General features: G+C 39.4%; 1 protein-coding gene across 1 annotated transcript; it reads right to left on the minus strand.

The window, feature by feature from the left end:
* Positions 1 to 3,525: 3,525 nt before the first annotated feature.
* Positions 3,526 to 9,710, minus strand: pyya (peptide YYa). Its single transcript, XM_034711649.1, has 4 exons — positions 9,254 to 9,710; positions 7,320 to 7,507; positions 4,000 to 4,080; positions 3,526 to 3,895 (listed from the first exon to the last, which is right to left on the minus strand). Exons 2-4 carry the CDS (start codon positions 7,505 to 7,507, stop codon positions 3,871 to 3,873), a joined length of 294 nt encoding a protein of 97 aa, XP_034567540.1. The 5' UTR covers positions 9,254 to 9,710; the 3' UTR covers positions 3,526 to 3,870.
* Between the last annotated feature and the right edge of the window lie 9,687 nt (positions 9,711 to 19,397).

Raw genomic sequence — 19,397 nt, forward strand, 5'->3', positions numbered from 1 at the left:
ACAGTCTGTGTGAAGGGTGGGAGGAGTCCTTCAGGATGGCCGTGAACGCAGAGTTCACAACGTGACCTGTAGATGTCCTGGATGGAGGGGAGAGAGACACCTATGATCCTCTCAGCTGTCCTCACTGTGTGCTGGAGGGTCTTTCATTCTGCTGCTGTGCAGTTTCCAAACCACACAGTGATGCAGCTGGCCAGGACGCTCTCCACTGTGCCTCAGTAGAAGATGGTGAGGATGGGTGGTGGTAGGCTGGCTCTCTTCAGTCTCCGCAGGAAGTGGAGGCGTTGCTGTGCTTTCTTCACTGCAGAGGTGGTGTTTAGAGTCCAGGTGAGGTCGTCGGAGAGGTGCACACCGAGGAACTCGACAGTGGTCTGCCGGCGTCCTCCTGAAGTCAATGACCATCTCTTTGTTTTCTCAACATTAAGAGACAAGTTGTTCAGGCCACACCATCTCACCAGTTGCTCCACTTCCTCTCTGTAGGGTGTTTCATCATTGTTGCTGATGAGGCCCATTACTGTAGTATCCTCAGCGAACTTGATGATGGCGTTGGACTCAGACTTTGCAGAGCAGTGTGGGTGAGCAGCGTGAACAGCAGTGGGATGAGCACACAGCCTTGAGGGACGCCTGTGCTCAGCGTGATGGAGCCTGATGTTCTGCTGCCAATGCGCAGACTGCGGTCTCTCCAGCAAAAAGTCTAAAATCCAGTTGCAGAGGCGAGTGTTGAGGCCCAGGGTGGAGAGTTTTGTGATCAGCTGCTTGGGGGTGATTGTGTTGAATGCTGAACTGAAGTCGATGAACAGCATTCTGACATAGGTGTCCTTAGTGTCGAGATGTGACAGGGCTGTGTGTACGGTAAGAGAAATGACGTCGTCAGTTGAGTGGTTGGGGCGATATGCAAACTGGTGGGGGTCCAGTGAGGTGGGGAGGGCTGCTTTGATGTGCCTAAGGACCAGCCGCTCAAGGCACTTCATCATGATGGGAGTCAGTGCCACAGCGCGGTAGTCGTTGAGGCATGTGAAGGTTGACTTCTTTGGTACGGGAACGATGGAGGTTCTTTTGAAGCTGTTGGGACTACTAATCAACACAGGTGTAGAACACAGGACACAGGTGAAACAAATTAGGTTAATCAAAAAGGGAGGAAAACACACAGGGGCAGGAAGTAAAAACCAGACACACAGGTAAAAAGAACTACAAAATGAAACAGGAAACAAGACAAGACTAAGAAACACAAGAAAATAGAAGAGACATGGATCACTAAACACACAAGGGAGGCAAAGTATAACTAATATAGAATAAACACGGGGAGGAACCAAGGCAAGAAACACAAGTAAAAAACTAAACTAAACATCAACCCATGACATTTTCTGGAGCTGAATGCTGAATGGTGAGCACTGTAGGTTTTTTACTTTCTAAACACTATTTTTCACACTAGACACTGGTCATATGGATTCAACAGCTTATGAAAGTGTGCTTGGTTGTTACATTGGGTTAATTTTGCATTTGTTGAGTAACGGTTCAAAACATCATGATAACTGATCACAGACCAACGGGAATAGAACATTTTATATACTTGTTTAGAAATTAAATGAGAATAATTTCATATAAAGATTACATTAGTAGTGCTTGTTTTGTTGGTAATGTATTTTTTAACACATTTCTGTATAATCACTTTGTTTTGTTGAGATTGTGTCACTCTCTTATTTTCTGGAGTCCAACAGATAAACCCTGTAAAAGCTGTTATACAATCGTAAAATGGACCACGAGGGCATTTTAAGTTCATCCTGAGTCTCTCAATTGTAGTAATGTGCTGGTGTCTCTGATTCCTCATTATGCAAATGGCTCTTCTTCCCCGGAGAGCCTAAATGTACTGGAACTACTCTTTCTATCAACTCCTCTCTCTACCTTCAGTCCTGGCCCCAAAACGTTACATCTGTTCCATTGTGAGGGAAACCCTTTACTTCGATGTAAACTGTGTAATGACAAAGCAGTTGTTTCAGTGGTGTACTAAGGTTCCCTCTGGATGCCACTCAAATATATAAAATGTAATAAAAAGATCCCTCTGGATGCCCCTAAAATGTATAAAATGTTAAAGAAGTGCCCCTTGGATGCCCTTCAAATGTATAAAATTAAAAAAAAAAAAAAGTTTCCTCTGGATGCCCCTCAGAAGTTTAAGTGTAATAAAAAAGTCATCTGGATGCACTTCTATGGATTTTAATGTTGAAAAACACTCCTGGATGTATACAGTCAATTAATTGTTAAAAAGTGCCCTCTGTGTTCCTCTTTGTTGGATTGGATGCCCAAACGTGCCCTCTGGCTGCTCATGTAGTTTATTTTGATATGTTATGTTAATTATGTAATGTTATCAATAATATAGAAATATATCAATAGTGTTGTTTTCCTTTTTGATAATGCAATTACCACCACAATTGATCACAAAAATATTTACCATGATGCAGGGAATTAAGTGTTAGATGCTCAAAATTTTCTGTTGGAACCAACACTTATTGTGTTTGTCCTGATCTAATAGCAGGCATGTACAGAGGGTGCTAAGAGTGCTTGAGAACCTGCCCTTTCGCCCCTGACATCCAAAGTGCCCCTTATTTTGGTCTTAAAAAAATAAATTATATAATTTAATTTTGAAGGGGAAGGTTGAAGGCTTGTTTTTTTGGCCCTATGAGCTGGTAGCTGATGGTTGGAGTCCTATGAACTTTTCACCTGAGGTCAATAACTTGTATTTATACATACAGCTTGTCCAACCCTAAACCAAACTTAATTGTAAAAGTCTCATGCCCTCTTTCCTCTTCATAATATAGAAAACAAGTTTTGCTTCTTACCAGTCAGGCTACAGAAAACCAACTATGTTTCCTATGTTTTGATGCTCCAAAGTCCTAATGAGGTCGGAGTGCGGGTATCAAGTCAGATTTATGTGCACATTTGAGGTACAACTAGGTTTTTAATGGCTAAACATACACCTAAAGCATGATATAGCGCATTAAACCACCTTGACACATGAACTCCGAACTTTTTGCAATATGAGCATCAGGTGAGAACCCACTCCCACTAGCAGTTGTTTTGTTTTCCTGGTTTTCTCTTTGGAGACAAAGGAAAGCAAGTAAGGACAGAAAAGGACAAAATGCAAGGAGAGAGAGGGGGGGAAGAGGGGGAGAGGCAGAGGGATCACAGCTGAGGTGATCCATTCTGCTGCCCCCTGCATGTAATTATCTTATCTGTTGTGATCTAATCACAGTCCTCTTTCTGATTGCATCATGTCACTTTATATTTTTGTAAAATTCCATGCATTTAGAGATAACGTTTGTTGTTATTTGGTGCTATACAAATGAAGATTGATTGATTGATTGATTGATTGATTGATTGATTGATTGATTGATTGATTGATTGATTGATTGATTGATTGATTGATTGATTGACTGATTGATTGATGTTTTGATGTTAATAACTCTACCGTATATATGTCATAACATGAAACCCCCCAAAAGAGACATTTATCAACTTTTATCACACAGAAAAGTTTTAATGATTTCATCTGATGTTGCTTTTTACAGCAGCCACAGTAAAACAAGAATTTCCTCCTCTAAACAGACACTGAAGGGACATAAATACACACACACCAAGACACAGTTACACCTGCTGATTAGTATTTCCAGTCTTATACATTTTCCTTCAATAATAAACTAGATGCAACAGTGTTTTACAGAGACAGATGTAAGATAGTGACAAAAATGACAGCGAGAACTTGATATCTGAACCGTGAAGGTAACTAGTAGGACTGGGGCTCAAGGGTCAGAGGTGTGAGGTGCATTGTTGGATGCGTCCAGAGGGAATGCCTTATGACGTGGGGGAAAGGTGGCTGAGTCACCACATGTAGGAGTCATCATATCTGTAGAAGAACAAAAAAAAGGAAATGTTATGTTTATTCAAAAAATGTACCACCCTCATGTGTTCATCTAGGGTTACTTTGTCTCTGTGTGTGAAGGTTTCGACCTTGATCTCTGGCCTCTGTTGCTGTCACCACCAAACAACAGCTCTGCAACCACATCCTCCTGAGCCGAACGCTTTCCATACCTGAGAGGGAAAGCAGACGAGCACTTCATAGACAAGCCAGCAGCAAACCATTTTACAAACCCATAATGCGATTACGGTAATCTTTCTGATCTTGAAAATTGTGGAAAATGCCAAATGCCTGTCAAATTCCACATCTCCAGTTTATATCAAAAGGCTTTTTTGCAATAAATTGGTTATTGCTAAACCCAGACATAGACAATACTGGTGATTTCATTTAAACATAACTTGTAATTTAAATGAAGTTTTTCAATTTAATTTTCTGAAAACACAATTTTCCCTGACTCTAAGAGGACACAGCCAGTCTTTTTTAAGTATTGGCTGCTGTAGCTGTTCACTGTGAAGTGGAGAACTGGAGACTGAAATAAAGATTATGTTGTAAATATATTGTGAAACATGTAGACTTTTTCATGTTGCTCTGTCTTTGTTCTCATACTTCTGTCTGTTTGCCTTTTTATACACAAAATCGGTTCACTTCCCAAACGTTTATTTCTGATGCTTTCATTTCACAGTCACATTCAGACTGTACACACTGGAGTCTGTGTGTGTAAGAGAGAGATTGTGTAGATGTGTTTGTGTTGATCTATTGTGTGGGTAGAGTGTCATTTCTTAGTCATGATGAGTCCTATCATTCTTTGATAGGGAATCCATGGACGCCTTGAGAGCTGCAATATGAAACCACAGCCCCGTTAAACAGAACATTTACTTGGTAATGAGTGTGTGTTTATGTGTGGGCATTATCGTCAAACAGTAACATTTGACACCAAACCCTGTGGTGCAACCTTCTGTATCTCTGTTTTCCCATCAACCACCTGTTTCCCTCTTCCAATGACCTCAGCAGCCAATCTTATGCATCGTTACACGCTTAGAGGTACATGTATTTGTATTGGTGTTTTTTTCTTTGCCCTGTAGGAAAGCAGACAAGCAGCTTACATCCTCATGCCTCAGTAGGTATTCCGTGTGATACATGAGGATGCGAAATGTTTCCCTGTGATAATGGCACATCTGTTCCCATCTTTGGTTGCTGTATCTGTCTCACTGGCTTTATTCTTTTTTGTATATCTTGTCTTATTTTTCTGTTATTTCATCTGTCTGTTTTGAGTGTTCACCTCTTTTCCTTTTTAATTGTTTTTTTTGCTCTCTCTTTTCTTGTCCCTTTTTTTTTTCGTGTTCTCCAGTTTATGATACTTAATTCTGTGAAAAACAACCTCTCTTTCTGCCATTTTACTTGGCTTATTTTTTGAAAAAAATGTAGAGAAATTACATTTCAACTTTTATTCAAATTTTAAATGTTTAAAGGTATGATCAATACATCCAAATTCAACATACAAAATGAAATAGCTAATTTTGATTCATGTTGAAAATACTTATCTACAAAATAATCTGATTTCTGCATTTCTTTAATATCTTATAAATGTTATAATTATTCTATACAGATAAATGTAGATATATAGACATATGCAGAGATAGCAGGTGAGAGAGTTCAGTCCAGGTGGGGAAATACCATGCCATACCATCAATGGTAGCTATACAGCTATGATTTCCATGTTTTTATCAAAAGTAAAAAAAATCTATAAACTTCTTTATGCACCTTAAATTCATTTATCAGTTTTTTTTCTTTTGTGTAAAGCTGATGATTTTCCCATCCAATAGCTTTTTATCTGATAAAGCAAAACCTTTCAAACCCTTTAATAAATCATTGTATCATATATTTATTCATCAGTCACTCTTCAGTGCAAAGCCATACGTTTTAAATTTAAATAGATGGACTTTTCATGAATATGTTTATTCCTAAACCAGGCATCTAAATATCAATGACCTATTTGGCTTTCATGAATAAGCACAGATAGCTCATGGGCCAAGCTGACAAAACAAAAAATTGCCTCCTGACACTGGTGATTTCTATATCTGACAGCACTAGGCAAAAGCTCAGGTCCTGCTAACTGGATTTGGGATTCTTTCTTGGTTCCATCTGTGCCCATTTTATTGCTCTGATCCTGTTGATGTGAAGGCCTGGAGGTTTAAGAGAGTGGCTTATAATCAAATTTATGAAGCTGTCGTATGCTGGCAAAGTGTTATGAGGGTGGAAGAGAGGGGAAGAGCATCAGACATAGGCAGAGACCCAGGTTGGGTAGTCCCTTACAGCAATCTAATAGATCTTAAGCAAAATAAAATCTAGACAAAATGATTAAATAAAGATGAATGAAAGGCTTACAACTGGAAGTTAAGTTAATTTATGCACCATCAGATGAAATAATGTAACAATGGGTGGGCTCTGAGATTAGTTAATCGAAAATTGATTGCATCAAAAAAAAATTTGAGAAGCCCCACATAACTGGTAAACTTAGTCTGCATTAAGTTATTTGTATTTGATCGTCAATTACTTCTTAATTTCAATTTCATTTTATTCTTTAACTATTGTAACTATTAATTCAAAAACTATATTAAACTGACCACCTTGGTCCCCCTCACTCACCCCTTAATACCCACACACTGAAACACCTTTGACAGCTCCTTGTGGCCCCTCACCCCCTTCTGCCTCTTCCGTATGTGTTGGCCATTTTGACTATCTTCATCAATGTATGTTTAATTAAGTTGCAAAAGTTATAGTTTTCCCCTTGCAATTCAGTTTAGCAGGTGAGCAGGTAGATTTGTTCTAAAAGGCAAGATTTCATTGCAGTGAATACAGTTGCAGAGGGGGAGTGCTAGAGGACACCATGTGTCTGTGTGTTCTTCTGGAATACTTTTTGGTGCAATTCCTTCTCACGACAAGTAGCCTACGGGAGGGGTTTGGAGGCGGTTGTCCAGTCATTAATCATTTGCAGGTTGCAAAGTCCCCCTGGATCCATTCTATAAGTTGCCATGTCAAGTTGAAATGTGATAGAGGAGGAAACTGGGCAAGAGTGGGGGAATGACATGCAGGAGAGGGGCCGCAGGCTGGAATAAAACCTGGGCCCTCCCTACATGGGCATTGGGCACATGACTTAACCATTAAGCCAAGACTGTGCTCTATATATTAAAAGCCACAGTGGACGGTATATGATCAGTGACTTATAATGTCAAAGTGCGATTATTCTTGGTTAATGTTTTCATGCATTGTCTATACTGCGAATAACTAATCAGAGTCAATGTGCCATTTTAACAATCAGTGAATTCAATATGATCAAAACTGTTACACATGGTGACACAACATCCTTGGCTGTTAAGTGTAGTTTAATATTTCTATATTTGTCAGCACATACCTCTGCCTGGTGATCAGATTGATGTAGTGTCTAAGGGCTGTGTAGTACTTGGCCAACTCTTCAGGTGGGGCATCTTCACCAGGATTCTCAGGTTTGGGTGGGTAGGCATCTGCCAGTGTTCCCAGACACACCAAGACACACAACACCACAGCTGCAAGCAACGTCCATGGTTTCAACATCATGACCATCTGTATAAGAGGAGCAGAAAAGGCGGAACTAACAATCAGTTGACTTGATGGGACTCGTGGAACTCTGCTGAAGCCTTGATGTTTTCTGCATAATGAATCACATGAAAATAAGGAAATGATTGAAAATAAAAAAAATGTACCATCTCCTTTCACAGATCTTTAATTTAATCAATCCCTGTCTGTAAAATGTGTCAATGTTCGGGAAAATGTCTGTTCAAGTTCAGTCGGCTACTGAGGAAACAAAGGTGTCAAGACGCTGTATAACTGAATGTGAATCACAGATTCTCTCTCTCTTTCTATCTCTCTCTCTTTCTATCTCTCCATATTTATGACATCCTGAAGAAAGCAAGGAAAATCTTATGGGAGTATTAAAATTGCTAATGCTACTACTACTACTACTACTACTACTAATACTACTACTACTAAGAATAATAGTAATAATGATTATAGTAACAATAATAATAATAGTAATAAACATTATTATTATTATTATATCTTTTGAATGAGTAGTAATAGTAGTTGTATAATACAACTTGGTTTCCCAATGCAATTCCAGAGTATTTCCCAGCCAAAAATATTTTTTTCCACCGCATTTTATCAACAAAATGTAATCTGTCATTAGAAAACATTAAATAAAGAACAAAACAAAAATTTAATTTTTTTCTTTGCTAAATATTCTAAGTGTATTAATCAATTAACCCCATGGATACCCGTTCCCCACAATGTTATGGTTAGTGTAATATATCAATATCTTCATCAAAATATTTTCTTTTTTACATTTTTTAGATTTGTTAGAAATTATTTTACAGTTAAAATTGTAATTACGCTGCATGGACTACTGTTTTCTGTTTGAGTTGGGCGATGAAACAATGAGAAGGTGGATAACCAATTTTAAATTCCCCTTCTGAAATCTCAGGAAAAGATCATTTCCGCTGTGTTCATATTTTCTTATTAACAATAAGCAACAGGTCTTCCAAATCATTTGCTGTCATTCTGATTTTGCCTTTAATTCCACTTTCAATCATTGTCATTCTCCTAGATTTTAGAGCAGTTTCATCAACACAAAGCGAATTCTGTCTCTTTCTGTCTGTGGTGTTGAAGTACGAAATAATTAATACACAGATAGTTGTTAAGCCTTCAAAAAATGTTATAGCCTACATTAGATTGGATTAAAAGTTTTGGTTCAGGTTTAGTGAAAATCTCCGCGCCGCTGTCCGTGGTGCTGAAAACATTCCTGCGGCGTCTTTTGTGTAAACATTATAGTTCCCAGATGAAATAATAAACCAAACTGTAAAATGACTGAAAACCAGAGTTCAAAGATAACTTTAGCCTATATGGTCTGGTCTTTATGGTTTATGGCTACATCCAGCAATTACATTTCTAAGTTTAATCTGAAGTTATTGCAAAATGTACATATGACAAAAGAAATGTCGGAAAAATCACCCTAATCCTTAAACCACCAGTTTTAGATTCAAATAAGTAATTTTCTGGGATGGCTGGAACAGCAGGTTGAATTTTCTTTTATGTGCAAAAGTTAAGGAAAAAAATGCATCGGCTTAAAGAAACATTCCATACGAAGAGGGTAACCCAGAACGTTTTGCCCAAAATCATTAAAAAGTGTAATATTAAACTACTACTTTAGCCTGTCACTGTCTGCATGAGCCATCTAAAACGCCAACACCCGTATTTATGAATGCGTTAAAGCTGAATTTTAATATGCAAAAAATGACAGGTGCAAAGACTTACTTTGAAATGACTTTGAAGGTTGCAAGCAAAGGTCTGGACAGCAGGTGGTTTCTCACAGCAGCCGAGGTTTTGTTCGCTCTTCTTTGATCAGTTTTCTCTCTGCGGGTTGCTGATTTTGGTCTGTATTAAACTCCGACTGAGGTGTTTTTTATACTTTACCAATGCAGGGGAAGGGAGGGGTTACACCACAGAGCGTGCATGCTTTGGTACGCGCATGTATGTGTTAAGCAACGGGATGGGCGAAGGGGCCGCATGCGTCATATGGTGATGATGATAGAGACATTACTAACGCAACGGTCACGCCGTCAATTGCGTGTTTTGATATAGTTGACAGATGACATTTTGTTCCACGACACTTGGAGGATACATTGCCGGAGAAAGAAGGGATGTGTACAGATACAGATTCCCATCTGTTTTGTCAACCAAATCCATATGGATCCAAACCAAATCTACCTTTGCTGAGTTGCCCTGTTCACCCGTACAGACAATTACCACCACCTCTAGATGGTAAATGGTAAATGGACTTGTACTTATATAGCGCTTTTCCAGAAACCTTGGTGTAATCATAGACTCAGACCTTAATTTCAGCAGCCACATTAAGACCATTACAAAGTCAGCCTACTATCACCTTAAGAATATATCAAGAATTAAAGGACTTATGTCTCAGCAGGATGCAGAAAAACTTGTCCATGCATTTATCTTTAGCAGACTAGACTACTGTAACGGGGTCTTTACAGGACTCCCTAAAAAGTCCATCAGAAGGCTGCAGCTCATACAGAATGCTGCTGCTCGAGTCCTAACAAGGACCAAAAAAGTAGACCACATCACTCCAGTTCTTAGATCTCTACACTGGCTTCCTGTCGGTCAGACAGGTACTGGTCTGCTTTCAGTCCCGAGAGTCAGAATGAAACATGGTGAAGCAGCGTTCAGTCATTATGCACCACATATCTAGAACAAACTCCCTGAAAGCTGTAGGTCCGCTCCAACTCTCACCTCTATTAAATCAAAGATTAAGACCTTTTTATTTGCCACTGCCTTCCTATTTTAGCTCATTTTAACCCACTTTAAATTAAAATTTTAATGTAATTTTCAATATATTTCTAATTTTCCTTTTCTTTTCTGTTTTATTATATTTGTAATTTTAATTATGTTCTTTTATGCCTGTCTGAATGTCTCCAATCTTTTTAATCTTTTAATGTAAAGCACATTGAGTTGCCCTTGTGTATGAAATGCGCTATACAAATAAAGCTGCCTTGCCTTGCCTTGCCTTGCCTTGCCTTGCCTTGCCTTGCCTTGCCTTGCCTTGCCTTGCCTTGCCTTGCCTTGCCTTGCCTTGCCTTGCCTTGCCTTGCCTTGCCTTGCCTTGCCTTGCCTTGCCTTGCCTTGCCTTGCCTTGCCTTGCCTTGCCTTGCCTTGCCTTCTAGTCTTTCTGACCACTCTTCTAGTCTTTCTGACCACTCAAAGTGCTTTCACACTACTTGTCACATTCATCCATTCATACCCATTCACTCACTGATGGTAGAGCTAATCTCATCTGTTCACAATTACACATCTCTGAACAACAGAGGGAGCAATTTGGGGTTCAGTGTCTTGCTCAAGGACACACTGGGATCGAACCGCTTATAGACGAACGACTCTACCCACTGAGCCACAGCCCCGATGATGTAGTTATTGACCTTTCCTCCACAATATGAAATAATTATAGAGCAGTGTATAAACAGAAAATCATATCAATCAACAAATGATGCATTATATTCCATGACACTGTGAGTTTTGTGGCTGCGCTGCAACATTGATGCAGTGCACATAAAATGTATGAAACAAATGTCAATAAACTACTAAAATCATGGGTTGAATAGGAACTGTTGGTTACATCTTTACAAGTTAAAGTGCATCAAACTGAGTCGATTTGATGAAAATCAGTCACAAAATTCAGCAAGAGAGTGGTGATCCTGTTTAGTATCAGAAATTGCCCAGTAGACAGACAGACAGAAACACAGAAAGGTTTTGCACAAGAGAGTAGTTCAGTCAGACAACTCACGTTTAAATTGTTTATTGTAGCAGCAAATACATATTCATGTTTGGCGCCCAGGCTCCGGCCTCATCACTCCCTGCAGAAAGTTTACATGCAGACTTTGAGGAGTGATGAGCAAAACATACTAAACACCCCCGGAGCCTGCAGGTGGAAGCTGGGGAGGCGGCGGGGAAGAAGAAAATATCAGCAATGGCATGCAGCAGCAGAGTCGTTGACAGGCAGAGGGAGAGATGGGAGATTTTTCCCAGTTTAAATAGACCGCCAATTTGAGAGGCAGAGGGCAGGATTGGATGATGGATAAGAGAGTGGGACATGTGACGTGTATGGCATTGCAGCTCGAGTTGTCTGCCTGAACTAGCTCGCAGGCATCGCTCCATTTGTGCCAGTGTCACAGAAGAGTTGTGATGGCGTATTATCTCAGCTTACTACAGCATTGACGCAAATATGCTAGCACTGTATAGATCAATTCATATACGGTAGCCCTGTTTATATCAAGTCAGTGCAAGTGCTTTCCCCTTCTGCTACAGGAGTGTGTAGCAGCTCTGATTGTGGACGTACTGCTGCGCAAGTCCACTTGCTGGTGTGTGGGTGGGGGTAGAAAAGTTTACTTTGATATATTAATTGTTTGTCTACATTGCAATCTGATTAATTCCAGATTCAAATAAAAAATATTTAAAAAAAGGCAGCAAATAAACTCATTAGTGTGGTCACCTCTTTTTTCTTTATACCACATTGCACCACAACACAATAATACAACCTTTCGATTGTGAAGATCATGCTCAGCTGCTCCAAGAGATATTTATTGGAATAATAAGATTAGCCCATTTATAACTACAGCACAAACTGTACAGGAGCCAATGAAAAGGGACAAAAATTGTCATTTTCAACCTGAAAATATTTGATCATAATCAATAACATGTATTGACCCTCCTGTTTACACAGATTATTCATTTTCATATGAATTGGGCTGATCCAAAACATAACAGGGAGGGATAATGATCATGGGACTGATAAAGACCTGAAAATGAAACGTTTTTTTAAGTACATGTATGTCTGTGAGATGGTTTTCACAAGATGTTGACCTCCTGGACCAAATGAGCCTTTACATTAAAACATAACCACAATGCCTGAAAGAGCTGTAATCTCACAGAGAGGGGAAAAAAAGCAGCATCAAACTTTTACAAAAAGTGAATTGTGTTATATCTGCTCTAGTTTTCTATCTATATGTGAATCAAGGAGCAAAACATTTCATAGGAATTGTGTCATAATCTCTTTAATCAGTGAACAACAAGTACCAGATTACATTGATGTTAGCAACTATGGTTATCTTCTTAACTTTTCAGGTTACATAGACAAATAATCCCTCAAGCCGTAGCTATATGTTGAATCAAATCATCCAATGCTATCAAAATGCTAATAATATTTTCTGAGATGAAGTGTTCAAATGAAGCCACACAGAAATATTGGATTGATTCACTTAATATTCAAATACTTGTTTTTGACAAAAGAATTGCCATAAACCAATATGCATTTTTGAATTCCCTATAATGTCCTTTACCCCCAAGATGGGGTTAATGTTTTGTGTGGGTGACCCATAATTTTCATAATTACAAAATATCTTCAAGAGTTATAGTATTCCCAGCAGCTTCAATTTGACATTTTCTTCTTATTTAAAGTTGGACCCTTTTTTTGCCTTTCATGGACAGGACAGCTGAAGACAGGCAGGAAATGTGGGGAGCAGAGAGAGGGGGAGGGCATACAGCAAATGATCCAGGCTGGAATCAAAACTGCAACCTCTGCCACAAGGGCCATAGCCCCTGTATGGGGTGTGCTCATAGACTGCTATCCAACAGTGTCCCCAGTTTCCCATTTTCACTTTAAAAAGTAAGCAGAAGCATTCTAACAGGCTTAATAAAGAAGATACTAAACATGTCTCACCAGGTATAATTCACAACATGTTAGCATGCTTTTTTTATATCTTTATATAGCTTTCTAAAGGGGATGCTACAGCAGGCACAGATTTTTGGTAAAGGGGGATATTATTTAATAGGAGTGAGATAACACAATATCGCAATATCTAACTAAGGTATATTAATCACAACTGAATACTCATATGTTATGGCATAAGCAATTATTTCTCTGTCTGCCACTATTGTTTAGGAATTACCCATATAGCATTACACTAAAACTCACGCAGATGTGTAAAACTTGATATTTACTAGAACTAATTTCCAGTGCTATGATGGCAAATGATAAAACTATGAGGGGAAATTATTAGGTATCAATTTCAGCAATACAAGCAAAGGAAACCTATAATATAATGTAATTGTTCTACATTATGAAACAGCTTAAAAAGAAAACTGAATACATAAAGGAGATTAAGTTGATAAACAGAAGCAGGCAGGGAGGAGAGAAGGGGAGGAGGGTGAGATAGGATCCCAGTGTGTCAGTGTGCCAGTTCCCCCGGCAGTCTAAGCCTATAGCAGCATAACTAAGAGCTGGTCAAAGCCTGAGCCAGCTCTAACTAAGCTTTATCAAAAAGGAAAGTTTTAAGCCTAATCTTAAAAGTAGAGAGGGTTCCTGCCTCCCGGACCCTGACTGGTAGATGATTCCAAAGGAGGGGGGCCTGATAGCTGAAGGTTTTACCTCCCATACTACTTTTAGAGACTTCAGGTACGACAAGCAGACACACATTGGGAATTCCTGAAAAAAAACTGAGGGGACTTTAATTTTTCATACCTAAAATAATAATCATTTTCCTTTGTTTTATTGCATCTCTCCCCCTGTATTTAACACATATAAAGCAGCAAAACAAACAAGCCATAAATAAGCTTTCAACTGTAGTCTGTTCTCTGATCAAACACAGAAGCTACCTTTATAATGTATGTTCCACATTTGAGTTTGTTTGTGTGTGGATCTGAGTCAGTTGAGGCCAGCATTTCTTCTGCAAACAATTTACCTGTAAAAATGCTTTACTCAAACAGCAATCACTGACTAGAGCAAGTGTGTGTGTGTGTGTGTGTGTGTGTGTGTGTGTGTGTGTGTGTGTGTGTGTGTGTGTGTGTGTGTGTGTGTGTGTGTGTGTGTGTGTGTGTGTGTGTGTGTGTGTGTGTGTGTGTGAGTGTGTGTTGGATTATGATCCAGATACGTCAGTGGAATGACAAAGAAGATTGAAAAAGATTTGATGTCAGAGTTGTAAAAAAGATGAAAACTTGAAGACACTGTACATAAAAAAAGCTATGACTAAAAAAAATTATGGTGTGATGAATTATACATCATCTAACTATGTTTATATTTGAAAAGGCATACACAAACATAATGAAAGATATTGAAAACATCATATTACATGGCATATGCAATATTGAGCCTGTTGAACCTGCTCGTCAATCTCAATAGACCTTTACTTTGACCTTAATCCATGTTTGCCAATGCTGTATTATAAGGGTTAATGTTTGCAGGTTACTTGGTAGTCCTTATTACACATAATAAAAGTAAATGGCTTTTCAATATAAATGGATCACAATTATTTATTTAGCATTTTATGTGAGTGGGACAATACAGTAGCCATCGTTACATCTAAATAAAGTGCAACTGCAGTGTACACAGGACTTCTAGCCATGGTGAATTGGCAGTCCTTATTCCTTGTTAGGTTTATGGGATATGAGGAACAAGATACTACACTGTAAAATAGACAAAAATCTTTTTACGTGCACTTTTTCCTACAACACATTTTGTAATTAGCTATTTGAAAGCTGCTCAATGGTGTTTGCAGGCTGCACTGGTGATGTTTAAGATAATAAACCGGACTCCCCACCAAACTGATCAATAGACTGCAAATCATTCAGAACTCGGCCGCCCGGATCATCACCCGCACCAAATCATCTGACCACATCACTCCTGTTCTCATCAAACTTCACTGGCTCCCTGTCCCATACCGCATCCATTACAAAAACCTTCTCCTCACCTACAAAGCTCTTCATAACCTGGCCCCCACTTACCTCCACGACCTCCTTCATGAATACACTCCCTCCCGCTCCCTCCGCTCAACCTCTGCTGGACTATTAACAATTCCACCATCACGCCTCATTACCATGGGTGCCCGAGCCTTCAGCTGCTCAGCACCCAGACTCTGGAACTCCCTCCCCCCACACATAAGACAGTCGGACTCCATAACATCATTCAAATCCCAACTCAAAACTCACCTGTTCAAACTGGCATATTCACTCTAAACTGGACTCTCTGCACCTCACTAGTTTTTAGTTTTTATTTATTACTTGTTGTTTGTTTGTTTGTTTGTTTGTTTTTATGATGTTTTAATGATGTATGCTTTTATTATCTGTAAGGTGACCTTGGGTGATCTGAAAGGCGACCAAAATAAAATGTATTATTATTATTATTAATAATAATAGGGGTTGGTTATGTTAGCTTTTTCAGGAACTGCATGTGTGTCCTGCTGTTCAATGACGACCGAAAACAGGGTGTACGACCATTTCCACACGAAGGTCGGCATTTATCAATCTAAACATTGGCATGTCAGTGTGGAGCGCTGCAGCAAAGTAAATCCGTCTGTGGCAAAAAATTAGCACGTATTAGTGCAGTGCATTTTCAGACAGACATACAGAGGCTTACAGATTTATATTAAGATTGTTAAATTAGATATGACACGTAAAATGTAGTTTCGCTCTCTATCGATCTCTTTAAAATGCTTTTGACATGACGTTGAGCAGCACAAACTGTCAGCTGATTATATAACTATAATGAGCTGACAGCTATAACTATTACAAATGTCCGTTTTTTTTATCCATCCATCCATCATAGAAAAAAATGTTGGTGATTTAAACAGAAAAAACAAAAATTGTAAATTTACCACAGGAAACTGAATGAAACTTTTAGTGTTTACAATATTTATATACATTTTTTAGAAAGATGTGATTGATGACAGGATTTACCATGAAGACGATTGTTTTACTCCTGATTATTTTATTGAATGCAAAGCCAGTGTGTGGCAGTTGACCATTTAAGAGGGAAGAACATTCATTCAAATGAGATCAGAACCTGTCGGCATGTCTGGAGCAGGGATGGGCATTTCAAGCCAAAATACTATTCGATAATCATGGCATCTGTTCAACGATTATTCGAATAATCGTGTTTATTTTTTTCTAGTAATTATTTTGCAATCTTCTTTGTTATTCCACTGACGTATCTGGATCATGATCCAACACACACAAACACACAAACACACAAACACACAAACACACACACACACACACACACACACACACACACACACACACACACACACACCTGTACGATTAACAGCCCGTTTGTGTGGCAGTCACATTAACCAGCATTAGGATGGCTTGGTTTTAAGGGGGCTGGTGTGCTCACGTGGACACATGTTCAACAAAACTACTCCGCTCCTGCTCGGACTGTCTTCTGATGTCTCAGCCAGCTCGCCTCAGTGTTGCCTTGGCTGTTAGCTTGTTTGCTAATCACATACTGTCTGTAATCTGTCAGTATAGCTGTCTCGCAGCTCTTTGCACTGCTGTGCTCGTGTGTCCCTGTGTGCACATCCACAGGTGAAGATGACAGCTTGTTGTCATTCTTTTATTTCCCTAACTGCAGTGGATTTGGGGACATTTTGGGACACGCTTGAGTTGAGCCACGGCCGAGTGGCTGAAGCACTTCCGTACATGCTTGGCTCATTTCCCTAGGACCGGTTCACTAACTTTCCCCAGGACCGCTTCACTACCTTTCCCCAAACAGCTCGGAGTTTAGCTAAACAGCTCCGTCCGAGCTGAGCTCCTCTGCGTGTACATACTACACTTCAGCCTCCACTGCTCCGGGCATCCCATTGTCCTAATGCCCCGGAGACTACGAAGTGATAAAACTAATACATGATATTAGTCCTGATTCTGAAGTATTTTGTAACTCAGCACTCAGAGGCTATTTGAAATGAATAATTTTCAGATTATTTTCACTGAGATTTTTGTTGAAGCTTGATTACCCATTTAATTTTGATATTCTATGTGAATTTTGAATATTACATTAACGTTTCCAGGGCTTTTAAGATGCTCTATAGCCACAGTCCGGAGGGAATACCATATTACAACCAGGAACCGGTAAAAAAGATGAATATTCGAATACTCGAAAATCATTGCCCATCCCTAGTCTGGAGGAATTAATAATTAATGTAACACTCCTGTTTGACTCGTGTGTAATTGCGAACAGATTTCTTGCCCCGACTACGTGTTACAAAATGACCAAAGTTGGAGTTTACTGAAAACAATTGATAGGTTAACCAGTGTGCGGTCTATGATATTGAATATTTGCCATCAGCCGCAATGGACACAGGCGCAGGTTCATCTGTGCCCCCTGTGCCTCATCACAGACCCGGTAAGTGCTGCCGGGCCCTCCTTACTGTGATAGTTTCAGCGCAGCTTGTTTTGAGAGCGGCCACATGTTGTTTGTTTATAGCCATCTAAAGGTCTGACATTTTTTTCCCCTGAATGCAAAGAATTACTTATATTAAGGCCTCTAAAAGTTCACGGATGAACAACTTAGTTTTTTATACAGTAGAAGGATTTATAAATCAAATGTGTAAACCTCAGATTTCAAACCAGCGCTGTTGACTGCTGCATTGATTTTCTTCCAGATGTGGTTTTTCTGACTCCCACAATGCCTCTTTTCAGGCTGCCAAACATCACAGATTTATGTCTCTACATCCGTTGCTATGCTTTCAATCTCCAGCTCAGACAAGTTTCCTGTTTTTTTGCCATAGAGCGTCCCTCCATGTCGAAATTCTGTTGGCATCCCGGCTGAACCTTGAATAATTAGGGGCGTGATATTGAAATGACGATTGTTTTCAGCCGACACATTTATCAACACTTGATCAGGCATACGCTGTGATTGACCCAGATACACACGTTTCATAAATGACACGTGAACATTGTTGTAGGCACTCACATCTGTGCTGGTTTCTACACCAGATTGATAAATGAGGCCCATTGTGAGCACCAACTAAAGGATTAGACAGTGATGCTACACAGTATACAGATGTAGATAGTCTGCTACTGCTCTTTAAAAGTTTGATTTCAGATTGCAGCAGAACATTTTACAGGGCTTCAACTTTGTTGCGGAAGAATGTAGCATGTATAGATTCTAGCTGACTACTGAATAAAAGAGCAAAGCTCCTGAAATAATCTTGGACATTACCACCATAGAATGTATAATTAATAAATGTAGCATCAGTGAGGTCACCCATCTGTTTCTGAAGCACTGTTTTGAAGCCAATTGTCTGCGGGAGCCATTATGGAAAAGCTGAACTCAACCTAACTTCTGTTAAGCTAGTGTGAGTAAAAGAGGGCTTTGAGCCTCCTCACCAACAGCTAAAGTGTTCCTGCCTGTCAATCTGGTCAGCTGTCCCTCTCATAATGGAAACCACATAAACTTAATATCTTCGAAACTACAGCGTTATGAAAAAAATCACACCCTGTACAGTGTTAGCCAATCAAGAAATGAGCTATTCAGATTAAACACATTTTTGTACCAGGCTGTAAACATGTTTATTTCTGCTGTAAGGATCAGCTTTTTTAAATTGATGTGTAGGTGTTTTCCAGTACTTCCGGAGCCAGCCTCAAGTGGACATTTGAGAAACTGCAGTTTTTAACACATCTGCATTGGCTTCAATTCTCGCGACCGGGAGTTGTCGCCTTGATTACCACCAAGCTGCTGAAAAAAGTAGTTGCTGCTAACACTGCTTTTTAGCATCTGAAAATGTGATCAATAACACAGAAGGCCGGAAAAATGGTCCATGTCCATATATAGTGCTTTCTCTTGTCTTCAGACCACTCAAAGAACTTTTACAAGTCACATTCACCCATTCACACCACACAATGATTGGCAGAGGCTGCTACGTATGTAAAAAGCTCATCAGTATTAACTGACCCCATTCAAACACAGGGGCAATTCAGGATTAAGTGTCTTACCTACTTCAGCTTGTGAACAGCAGGACCTGAGATTGAACCCCCGACCTGAGCCACAGCTGCCCGGCAATTATAGAAAACGATAGATAGATAGATAGATAGATAGATAGATAGATAGATAGAT

The sequence above is a fragment of the Notolabrus celidotus genome, chromosome 20 (genome assembly GCF_009762535.1).
Source record: "Notolabrus celidotus isolate fNotCel1 chromosome 20, fNotCel1.pri, whole genome shotgun sequence".
Taxonomy (NCBI): Eukaryota; Metazoa; Chordata; class Actinopteri; order Labriformes; family Labridae; genus Notolabrus; species Notolabrus celidotus.